This window comes from Hylaeus anthracinus, unplaced genomic scaffold (assembly GCF_026225885.1).
Source record: "Hylaeus anthracinus isolate JK02 unplaced genomic scaffold, UHH_iyHylAnth1.0_haploid 12001, whole genome shotgun sequence".
Taxonomy (NCBI): Eukaryota; Metazoa; Arthropoda; class Insecta; order Hymenoptera; family Colletidae; genus Hylaeus; species Hylaeus anthracinus.
In genome coordinates, this window is record NW_026534348.1 from 9,507,743 (window position 1) to 9,520,409 (window position 12,667).

A 12,667-nucleotide genomic window follows, 5' to 3' on the forward strand; every position below is an offset into this window, starting at 1 on the left:
CATCTCCATTCAGCGACGCTAAATTCTAAATGATTATCAAAGTGCTTACGAGAATTAGAAAAACGATGCTTAGAAATCTTCGATAAATACGTGACGATGAAAAGAGAAGATGCATTGAATATATAGGGTCAGTCTCATAAATATTCGTACCCTCTATATCTATCAAAGAAGTTTGTCTAAATTAAATAATAGGTTCGATGTTTTCAAATAATTGTTCATTATAAATATGTACATGGATAAACTTTACACTTGTATATATATAATGGAAAATGTATTTTAAAACGTCAAATTTATCATTTAATTTAGACAAATTCCTTCAATAACCACAGAGGGTACGAATATATATGGGATTGACTGTATAAGAGAAGTAAAACAAATTGAAAATATCACGTTTCATGCAGTACAATTTTTCCAAAAAAAATCAATCCATATTGCAACCAATTTCTACTATTTAAAGCATAACTTTCCGGCAGTTACGATAAACTAATTCGCGTCCTTTAATCGCAGATAATTTCGTAAGTCGACGAACATCTTCTACCCGGTGTCAATTTCAAAGGTGACTCGAATCGTTTGCGAATTGTTGGCAGCGTTGTGCAAAATGGATGAAAGTAATCGAGAATTTCATACCTTGGATTGCGCATTCGCCAGGGAGAGGGCAAACGAAATTCTCTCTCGTATGTGCACGTATCACAAAGTCATTGCAGCGAACGTGCGTAAGCTCTCTCTCTCTCTATATATATATATATATCTTCCTCTCTCTCGAGGAGACGTCAACAAAAAATAACAAGGGATCGCGGTAAAATCGTGAGAGTGATAGAGAGTCGAATGATTTGTCTACACAGAACACGGTCCAGATCTCTCGCTACTGTCTACGCCGAAGAGAGGATCGGGATGAGCGATTACAGAGTGCAGTATCTCCAGTGAAGGAAAGAAGAGAATCGTTGTCAAGCGTTCCGATCGGTTCGATCATCGATAAAACGTTACATTTATCTGTAAACTCATCAGATAGGAATTTAGTAGAATTCCTGTATAGACTAATGTCGGCTGATACGGTTAGCATCTCGTTGCTCTACTTCATATTGTGTTTTACTGTTAGGTTGGTATTGTTGTGTATTTTCATGTTCAGTTTTTGGACAAATATAGACTTTAAAAGACCCTGGGTAATTATGCTTCAATGTGTAATATTTTCTTCTATCCTGAGGATTTTATTTTCCTCAACGGAGGCTTCTACTATCAATATCTGCCGATGGTCGGTATCGAACGATTCTCTTCTCTTCCGTGAAACACATTGTATATCTTACCTCTCGGTTCGCATCATCGTGTGGAAACAAATAGAGAGTTCTCGCTCATCCTGGTCAGTACGTGACTGTACAGGATCGCTCGTCCCGACTTGGTGTTCGTGACGCCGGCTATAACTAATGGTCTACGAGGATATGAATCAAAACCACCGCGGGTGAATCGAGAGTAGAATCAGTGTTATATGACGTGACCATTGCAACGTTCTACTAAGCAAGCTGGGACCCCTAAGATGACTGAGCGTAGTACAAGGATGGTCGACAGGATCAGCAGGAGTACGGGATTCGAACACGAGGTCGGGGGGACACGATTGCACATATCCTCCTCACAGAAGCACATGTGACCAGTGCCGGTACTTTCCATCATGCACACGTGGTCCACCATGAATAAGTTTATCTGTAGCTGAGATGTGCAGGTCCGTCTCACGCTCTCGTACGCTGCGAACAGACGATTACCTATGTCAGAGTCGGTTAAGTGAAGGACTTCTCAGGAGGAACCTTAGTTAATGAAACACTAATGTTGTGTATTGTACCTGAATTGAACATGGCCAACAAATATAATATCACTGTATTTAAACGTGGCGGATGTAGAGCTGTTTAAACGAACAATCTTTCAAAGAGGGCTTTAGAATTTTGTTATTTATTGAAGCACTTATGCTGTGTAATGTACCTGAATTGAACATTGGCTGCAGGTATATTATTGCAATTAAACATGGAAGATGCTGGTTTGACACAAAAGACAATAGTCTTATGTACATGTACCTAGTGAATATAATTCATATAATTTCATTCTATTTCTCCTTCCTCATTTATCATTACTGTTGTTGCGTTAAAATTTGCTACATAAGGTTGCAAAACAACCAAAGTACTTGTACCTATTATTCTTCTCTATATTTAATTACTGTTCGCGATAAAATGATAGGTGACACTTACACGACTTCGCGTTGCGAACCATTTTCACGCAGCAACCATTGCAGATCATCAATGGTGGCCGATCTCTAGGAAGCGCGGTGTAATTGAATGGATCCTTGCATCTGAGGTCTGTCCACGAATCGCATTCGTAGCAGTAAACTCTTCGAGCTGCAAAACACATTCTAAATGAACTCAAGCATTTGTTTCAACCAACAAAAGAATTTAAAAAAAATAGAATGTAAACCGATTGGGTATTTCAACGCCAATGTACTTTTACGTTTACTAGGAATGAAATCATAGAAATCCTCAACGATCGCAGACAAAAATTAAAAATATAAGCTGCTTTACGCGAAAATGTAGAAAAGAAAAATACTGTGAAGATAAAAGGTAGGTAATCGAAAGTTCGAGCAGGATGTGTTCAAATTACTTTATCTCTCACAAGTTTGTGCGACGTAACCGCTGATAATAATAATAATAAAGAAAAGTGGTTTTCACGCGAGACGAATGAATTAAAAATGAGTTGAATTCGTAGATGCTAGTCCTGCGGGGATTACGTCGAAGATAAGGACACTGAAGAGAAGAGCTGGCTTGATCACTCACTCTGGCACTCTGCGCGACAGACGGTGGCAACCGCGAGTACAATTGCCGCTGAAACGAAACATTGGTCACTGTGTTAGACGACGATAACCATGACGGTAGCTAGTAAATGGCTACGTAAACGATTATCATGAATACAACAACAACAATAACAACAACAACATTTGGGTGCATATTGCTAGAACTACCACTATTATTCCTACTGCTACTGCCACCGCTACTGGCGACGATTCTATTCATCGTCGTGACTCCGTCTAGCTTCGTATCGCGGATGAAAACATTGGGATAACTTCGTATCCGAATATCTTATTGATCCATGATCGTTCACCAAGATTTGACTAATGAATCCAACGACAATTTAATTAGTCAATAACACTCGTCACGTTCCTCGTTTCTGGGTGCTTGTTTCTTATTATTTTTGGTTTCTACCTACCTGATGACGTTCGTTTAACCAGGTCTTGTTTCCAATTGGAAATTCCATTTTGCAATTTTTTGTAGCTACTTTCAATTGAATCGAATAGATGTTTCAAATGCCAACTAATTGTTGCTTGCTTTTAAACTTTCGGGTAGTTATAACTTCTTCTTCTGAGCAATTATTTAAATGAAAGTTGATGTTTCGTTTAAATAACGCCCAACTCTAAATAGCAAGCTCAACTGAATGTTGGGAAAGTAGCATAGGTCGATAGTTAACAAGTCGTGCACCAGACTTCTTTCGTTCCTCGGGTTATAAATTATCAACGAAGAAAATAGGTTTTCCCACGTAGTGTAGGTTCTGTTTTTAGATATAGGTGACAATTGTTTGATCGAATTAGGTTTTCAGCATCGAAGTTCTTAGAATCTTCCTACTTTCGAAAATTCATTTAAAGTTCGTTAATGTAAAGTGACGGTACATAGGTTTTTATAAAATTAATAGAAGTTTCTATAACGATCGATTTTAATGAAATTTGGTACACAGGGGTTTTCGAGGTCGCTGATTCCAAATCTGAACTCAAAATTTAGAAATTCGAAATGGCGGATACACCATAACGACACAACATGCGAAAAGTGTTCATTCCATTTGTCCAGTAGTTTATATTCAACGTTTTGACTTTTCCTTGGGTTGAGTAACATTTGAGTAAACTAAAAGAAATCTCTATATATAATTGCATAATATAATCAAATTTATAATCAAATGAGCGTGTATCAAGGTCGATGCTTCATCAACATTGCAAACATTAATTTCTTTCTCCCCCACCACTTCACGAGAAACAAACTTATTTCCTCAACATTATTTGCCCCATCGAACCAAATAAATTTTGCAAAAACATTTTTAAATACTAGCTTCATTCCCTTGCGAGACATTACTGATAATTATAATACTAATAACCACTCTATATTGGAAACTTCTATTAATTTCATACGAACGTTGTGTACAGTCACTTTATATTAACGAACTTTAAATAGACTTTCGAAACTGGAAACTTCTTGTGAACTTTGCCACTCAAGAGTTTATTCGAGTAATTCGTGATTAACTGTAGCTAGGAATAGAACGTTTCTGTCCTTATTTCTCATACTTGCAGACCACTCTATTCATATGTCATAAACAAGATCGAGTTCTCAGAGGTGGATATCCTTTTTATTCTATTTCATACCTTCCAGTATGCAGCATTTCTTAGTCGTGGCATGTGTGAAAAATCTGATAGTTAATAAGAAGTAGACAGTCGTTGATCTGACCTGTTGTCGGTTCTATCGATCTTAGAAACTTATTTCGTACGTACCTCGTGCACAGCGGCAGCGATCGTACGCGTGTCTACTAATGCAATTGATTTTAACGTGTTGTTTCTCAGAACATAATCTACGTACGTACAAGAAGTCTATGGTAATAATAATACGAGACGAGGTTTCGTTGCGTTTACGGCGTGTCGTTGCCGACTAACATGACCGTCGATTTCTTATTTTAAAAAAGGACGACGTCATAGAATTTTTTTTCCCTTTTTTCTCTACCTTTTTCTTTAAGATTTATTGGTGGTTTTTATATTCGTTTAAGAGATTCATTTGCATTTGATGCAGAGGATTATATACTTCAGTTGCGAGTGAAAATGAACTACAACTGATATAAGATGATCAAATTCCTCAATTTTCTCTGTTACATATTCTTTATAAATTTCACTCTATACTTATATGTTTTTTTCTTTTTTTATTCTATGAAGAGAATCCAAAAACAGAATCAAAACATTACATGATATTTAATCATGTCGTGTGTATATGATATTAATCCGAAGCCAAAGAAATAAATTGTTTCATTGTTGTAACATTATTTTACTGGAGATAAATTATTGCAGTACGAAGAAAGTATGTGCTATTATTTTCGTCGACGACGCTAGATAATGTATTTACATCATAGGCGATATTAAAAAATTATAAATCAAAGGTCTTGACAGTATTATCTCGTCAGACGAAGATAGATCGAGGAAAATCGATCGAGAAACGAGGAGACTTTAATCACCGATGACGCTTTGTGCGGGTCAACCCTTATCTAATCGCGAAATACGTTTCCTTCCGCTTTCGTCGTCTGCAGTGCACACTTACCGGAAGCAGTGTGCACGATCCTCTCCAAAACAATTTGACAAAGCACATTCCATTCGTATCTAACTAGTCAGGCACAATTATTGCTTCGAGGGAGGGAGGAATGTTCTAGCTAGCTCGAAGGGTGTAAGCGATAAATGACACTACGCGGTAGTACGTCGCAAATTCTCCCCTTTTCGAACAATTTTAGAAAATACACACATATGTGATAAACTTTTAAAGAATATAAATTTAATAATATGGATTGTTTTGTTGGCCATCACAGACACTGTGTTGTATAAGGGGTAATTAGGAGACTATCCAGAGTGTAATAAGGCATAGTTACTTGTACATTTCAACGGTTCAATCCCAATGTTTCCAGTCCTCTTCAGAAACATAATTAAAATAACGTGTGCAGTGCGAGATATTGAAAGCAGTAAACAATATTGATAAAAATAGGTTAAAAACATGATATGGAGAATTTAAAAATACGAGTATAAAAATAGCTTATCATGTAGAGGAGATAGCGATACTTTTGTCTTTAGTTTATGTATAATAATGATGCTTTGAAAATTGCTATATTCATTAGATACTCTCACTTTTTAATTCATTAACTAAATACCCCAATTAAGTCCCAAAAAAAAATAGGATTAAAGTATCAAAATGTTTAAGTAACTCTGAATTAAAATGCTCTGGATAGTCTAACAAGTCACTACCTCTATGTTGCAAAAATATCTATTTTTGCCTTGAGTATTAGAATACATCTAAGAAACCTGACATTTCTAACAAATATTTCCAAGCAGACAAAAGTTAATACACTGATATGATATGAAAAGAAAAGTTTCAAAAATGTACCAAAAGATGCTACGTTCAAAAATACAGTTGAATCGTGTCGAAATATAATATGTATTTATCGTTGCAATGTACTCTTACGCAAATCCACCAATAAGTTATCTAAGACTGTGCTCGTACATTTAACAACCCCTTCATAGACACCATAAGTAAACGATTTAAAAACACGCATAATAAAACAAATCGAGTCCAAAGAATCGTTCAGAACTAATGGTACAGTAAATTTAATAATTACTTGCGAAACTCACCCACTAACAAATGATTCGACCCCATGTTTCCCGTGGTAGCTCCTTCTTACTTTTTATACAGCTTCATGCCGTGTCACGAATTCGCCCTTTCGGTAGAAATGCACGCCAGATGCAACTCGCGGAGTTGCATTCGCCCGCCAGGCAATCGACTGTAACGGGAAAACAAAAATTAAAACTAGCAATCTGACGTTAATTACACTTCGTTAAACGCTGAGCGTGTTTCGTTGGATATTTCTATACAGTCATGCGCGATTGGCGGTAATCAGAGGCCGAAACGTATCGGAGCAGAAACAGAGTCGCCAATTTTAGAAAATCAATGCCACGGATGGATCTTGGGTAGCTCGGCGAGAGATCGATAATTGTGTGTTTCGTAACGAAAGTGTGGCAACTAGTTAATTATCATAAATTCGTAAAAACAAAGTCGCAATATATGAATTAGTATTGAATTTTCAATCCATACTATAAGAAGTAACCTAAGGATAGGATAACTAGGAATTTCTATTAAATCGTTATGATTTTTTTGTGTTAATTTGCTTCAGAAGGGTGTAACGATAGGAACCAGTGAAAATTTCTGCAGAGATTGAATAAATGTTTATTCATGGATTGTAAAATATTATTTTAGTATCGCATTTGTAGGATGTCTTCAAACTTCTTTTATTAGAATTCAGATATTTAATCTACATCTTCGTCTTATTTTTGTCTGAAAGTGAGCTACTCCATATGCTCTGACTTATTTTAATAAGAGATCAGGCCATAGTCTGCTTTAAATCATTCTGTCCTCCCTAAGGGGAAGTTGTGTTAACACCATTTCTCATTTCTTGATTATTATATTTGGAATCTAGGTGGAGTTATTGTAACCAATGTTTTGCGAAATGAAACCAATGAAACGAAACCTTTCTAATTTAGCGTTGAATCTTGGTCTATGTAGTAATTAACTAATAATTATTTTTGTAATACACACATGAAAAATATTATTTAATATAAAATGACGATTGAGAAAACAATAAATAATAATTTAGGGAAGTTCACGTAAACAAATTTTAGAATAATGAACTTTGACTATTGTCGCACATATCGGTTATGTTAAGTATTGATTAGTATAGCTAATTTATTCCTGATCTTGTACAGACAATACGGAAACGTTCCAATATAACTCGAAGCGGCAATAGGATAAGGATACTATGTTTTTCACGCGATCTTGCGGCAACCAACACTGCGGCAAACAGCTGAGCCAACAAAGTGCCGCATATTCCCTTACCGCGTTACTATAACTTTGTCTACGTCTAACGTCTTCCAATGAATTAAGCGCTATAAATCGAAACACTATGTAGAAGTTCGATTTGGCACGATTTAAATGCAGGTTGAGCTGAAGTTTTACTTGCAGAAGTTTCAAGCGTATTCTACGGCTTAAAATCAATAAAACAGATTTATTGCAATGCTCGTGTTATTAAAATGGATTGGAATTACTATTATTCGAAGCAGTCAGGTGGAATTTATGATTATTCTTATATTTTAAAACCTTCGTGGTCGAAATAATTGTACAAAAAATTATTTCACTTGAATAGTATTATCCCAACTAATCCTGCATTTGTAATAATCCATAATAGACCGATATCCCCGTTCAAAAATTCTAATTCACCAACTCAATTCAGATAATAAATATTAATTTCTCCAGCAACGTGTAACTTTTATTTAAAAATAATTGTCGATAAGTGAATGCCGAGTAGTTCGCGATAATGAACGCACCGAGCCCCGTCTCTTCTGTTGTGTAACATCGATCTGGCAAGTGAAGTGTGTTGTTTGCCCCTAGGGTGAAGAAGTACTTGACGATAGAAGCGACGTTGAGCATCTAATCCGTTAAAAGGGATTTTCATTTGCATTCTAGGCTAAGGTTTCCAGTCGATTGATTGCATCGAATCTTGTTTATTCGAGAACTTGTTCATGATATCGTTCATGGATCAGCTCATATAACTGGGATGCTAATGCTAATCAATGGTACTCCACAGTAACTGCGTCGGTCAACATGCACATTTGATTTACCAGTGCACGTATTGGACATTCGAAATTTCTACAGTGAAAATTCACATTTGGCAAGCAACTTAACCCTTTCAAGCCTGAATTATGTTTTTTTTTCTCATACTAATGTAATTTAATTTTTATGATTAATTGGAACTAAAGTTAGTATGAAAAAATATAAAAAATAATTCTAATAGTGTAGTTTTTGAGGAAAACAGGTCTTTCTTCATGTGCACAAATAAGGGCGTTCGCCCTAAACGCTAGTGTCGGTAATTTTTAAATTTTGTGTCCTCAATTATGGACGCCAGGTCTGAAAGGTTTAATAACCTTTCAATAACTTTTAGAAAGAAGGGAAGATTATACAAGAAGTTGTATAAATAAGAAGGCAACGATAAAAATAAAGAAAAGAAGAGTCTGAAGTATCGTTTCAAGTTCAAAAAATTTACTTAGTACCTCACACATTGTCAGCAAGTAAAGTGTGAAAGTAAACAGACAATTTTTCATATGTTACAAATTTAAGATTCTATAGGTTGATGAAAGATTGTAATTCTGATGACTTGATGAATTCTAAAAAAATCTCAAGAAAACTCAGCCAACGATATTGTCAATTTCCTCGAGCAGTAATACAAAATCAAGAACATGAAGAGCTTTCTGATATAAAAAACTCTCTCTGAATTAGAGATGCATGTTTCGGACGAAGAATTACCTTACCTTTCGAGTCAGCAACGAGGATTCCTCCGGCCTATCAGCAACAACGAGTCTCCAAAGGATCCTATGGACACTGCTGAATAAATCGCCACGAGATCTGTATCGTCGTTCCGACTCTCTGCTACGAGGACTGGTGTCCGTTCCGCTGAGAACAAAGTCTTTCGTCGGAGCGTCGTGATTTCATTTTTCTAGGATGAGCGTCGTCCACCGATATCCGACGATTCTATATCAACATCTTCGACAGCCAGTATCGGCGATCCTGAAAGAATTTCAATTGAGAAGATTCGATGGAGTGTTCCGAAGAAATCACGATCGATGTGTCAATTTACATCGTACTCGATTGATTGACAAAACAATATGCACAACGATCGGTTAACCGATACCACGTCCCGCATATGCAAATGTTTGCACAGTGGAAAATGAAATGGACTTTTGACAGATGAGATGTATACTAGAAAATGCTCGTGGAAAGCATGGAACGCCACATAATACATAGCACACATTCCATACAAACACTGCTGGCGATCCTGCTTGTTGTACAGCATGTCGAGAAATGAAAGGAGGGCCTGAAAAACGTTTAACCCATTCACTGCCAACTACGAGACATTTCGTAGTTCAAATTGACTGCATTTACTCACGGGATAAGTTTATAGCCTATTGAGTCGCGAATTATTGTAAAAGAAGATCGTAAATTTTCTTTTTAAAACAACAAATTTAATATCACCGTTTATTATCAAAATAATAACGTAGATTACACACCTGTATTAAATATTGGCGCCCAAGGCAAAACGCTGTAAATTTCCCTGGTAGTGAACGGGTTAATGGTTGTTAATGGGGAAGTTTTAAGAAATAATATCAAAGCAGTATTCAATAATATTGGTTTTCTTTTATCTTTTGATTGAGATGATCGATATCTGGACATAACGACTAAAATTTAAGCACCTGTTGCGCAAACCAACGCTCACGGTTCTATATCAATTTCGAAAACCAAATTCCTGTGTCACACTTTGAGAATTTTTGGATATCTATAGGTTTTACTTGTGAATAACAAAGTAGAATAAAGTTAAAGCCGAAAATGTTTTAACAGTCTTTAAATTGACAAAGAAGAGTGAATGGGGAATTTTACTATTACGTTAAATTGAATCGTTGAATAGTCGTGAAAAAAGTCTATTGCGTTTTTCAGTACTAATACAATTTTAAAAGTGCAGGACTGACCATAAACTTGAATCTTTACAGGTTTCCCTTTGCTTTCGTTGGCTTCAACGTTTGCAGTAAGAAGAAAGTAGTACGAAGCTGGAGTTACTAGTACAATTGACCATTTCATGAAGAAAATATATTAAGAATAAACTCCAGAAATATAGAATCCATCTAATCAAGTTTATAATTTGAAGAATAGCGTTGAAATCAAGTTGATAATTGCAAAATGATCCGTCTCGAGGAAGGTACCAACGCGGGAAACCAGTTAAGTAGTTAATTCCGCAATGATCAGACAGCCACTTTCGTTCGCAGTAGAAAATGTTACGCATTCGACGTACAATAACCACTACAGAAAAATGAATTTACTTCATTCTATTATTCATTATGTAGGAGTCTAGTTAAGATATCTAAACAAAACTATTTAGATATCCAAACTATTTAAGATATCTAAACAAAACTGTTTGGTTTAGGATAAATTATCTTAACAAAACTTTCTAAATAAAAATGTAGATAGAAATTTTTTATGTTTATGTTACATGCACAACTGACTTCCGCGAAACAATATGTTACTATTTTGACGCATTGCCATAAAATATTTAAACTCATGGAAACGTGGAGTGTTCAGAGGCACATCGCATCCCGTGATATCACTTGTAGCGCCACTAATAATGACACCTGCTTCGTATTTAAATCAGAGCGAGCACAGCTAGAAGTGCGGCTACGTTGAAAAGAATGCCCAGACTGTTCCAACAGAATAGTTACACTATCAAAATACCGTTTAATAAAACGAACACGATTCTACAATGAAGATTTTGTTTTCACCATCTTCTATGTGAAACCATATTCCCGTTTCTCTTTATTCAACTCCGAAGAATATTTGATTTATACAGAATTAAAAGACAGTGTGATATTACTTCAAGATAAATTTAGTATCCCCTGAAGACCACGAAATATTATAAAATACTATGACACAACCATCACACACAGTATTACATAAATACCCACCATTTCCAAAGAAGTGTACCCAGTTCCTCCAACACTTTATCCCCGACACATACCGAAGCAACGAAAGGAAATACGCTCGCAAATAAACGAAAAGTAGTTCGAATACCTTAAATCATTCAGGAGATCAAGAGAGAAATTTCAGGCTACTGCTTCGATTACGTACACAACTCACAGAGATAGATCCCAGGTGTTCGAGCGTAGAAAGGAGCCAGGATCTCCTCCAATCCTGGAGGGTTCAGCAAACGGGGTTCCAGTCCCTGGTGGCTCTTCTAATGGTGATCACTGAAACTATCGTCGACGATTCGCTGATTTTGAACGATCCCGTGAACACTGCACCGCCAGCACGGGGGTGGACGGTTCCACATAGCCCAGTCGACGACGATGCGACGCGAGCGGGTGCAGTGGTTGCGACTACGCTAGCGTATGAGCGTAGACGAGCGTCGCGGCGCTGTGCGTGGAAGCGCCACCCGTGCCGCGCAATCGGATAGAAGCGAACTGCAGATTCGGGTCGATCAATATGCGGGGTCAGCAGTCGTTGCCTCGTGCTCGTGTTGCGGCAAGTGCGCCGAGCAGACGACAAGTAACGCTACGGCACACGCAGAGGGATGATGTGGGGGTCCCCACCACGATTGCGCGGTTAAGGCGCGAATATTTGTGGGGTGAAATCGCGTTGAAGATTTGAAGAAATCGAAAACAATATATTTTTGGTTCTTTGGGCCGTTGACCACGTACGAGATGTTTGGTTTTTGTAGTTATGTTGGAAATAAATTTGAAGCACCCATCTATAGAAATACTGTAACAATCCATAGTGATTTTTATTATATTATTTATTTTATGCACTTTCGAGATGAATATGCAGTATTTAGTTAAGAGGAAGGCTACAATAAGCTACTGGCACATAGTTATACACAACAATTCAGGGTAATCTGAGTACAACTATTGTTGAATGATGTGGTTTAATAAATGCGATTGAAAAAGAGTCTTATTTCAATAATTCTACACTCTCCATATTATTACAAATATACAGGGTCTCCCAAAACTCGGGGAGGAGCCGGAAATGGGGGGTAGCTGAGACGATTCTGAACAACAATTTCCTTTGCAAAAATGTCGGATGGGGCTTCGTTAAGGAGATATTAAGCGAAAACCCCGACCAATCAGAGCGCGCGTAGACCGTTCGAGTGGCCGCGGTAGCGAAGGCTACGCGCTAGGCGGCAGCGTTAATGTCCTTCGATGCACGTCGAGTCATTTGTTCGCGTGTAAGCGCGGCCACCAGCGCGTAGCCTACGCTACCGC

General features: G+C 37.1%; 1 protein-coding gene across 3 annotated transcripts; it reads right to left on the reverse strand.

Annotated features, from left to right (window-relative positions):
* Nucleotides 1-529: 529 nt before the first annotated feature.
* LOC128891391 (protein quiver) lies at nt 530-11,948 on the reverse strand. 3 transcript variants are annotated; one of them, XM_054150843.1, is made up of 6 exons: nt 11,547-11,943; nt 9,176-9,431; nt 6,449-6,597; nt 2,808-2,855; nt 2,229-2,375; nt 530-1,733 (listed from the first exon to the last, which is right to left on the reverse strand). In XM_054150843.1, the coding sequence occupies exons 3-6, from the start codon at nt 6,471-6,473 to the stop codon at nt 1,477-1,479; spliced, it is 477 nt and encodes a 158-aa protein (XP_054006818.1). In that variant the 5' UTR covers nt 6,474-6,597; nt 9,176-9,431; nt 11,547-11,943; the 3' UTR covers nt 530-1,476. The 3 variants fall into 3 exon arrangements, with proteins under 3 accessions (XP_054006818.1, XP_054006817.1, XP_054006819.1); XM_054150842.1 differs by having other exon boundaries at nt 11,538-11,943; XM_054150844.1 differs by lacking the exon at nt 2,808-2,855 and having other exon boundaries at nt 11,538-11,948.
* Nucleotides 11,949-12,667: the final 719 nt, after the last annotated feature.

Coding starts and splice junctions, on each gene's coding strand:
- LOC128891391 (XM_054150843.1), bottom strand. CDS start 6,473: ATGGGGTCGAATCATTTGTTAGTGG. Junction 2,376..2,807: donor CTGTCGCGCAGAGTGCCAGA/GTGAGTGATCAA, acceptor TGTGTTTTGCAG/CTCGAAGAGTTTACTGCTAC. Junction 1,734..2,228: donor GGTTCGCAACGCGAAGTCGT/GTAAGTGTCACC, acceptor GTCTGTTCGCAG/CGTACGAGAGCGTGAGACGG.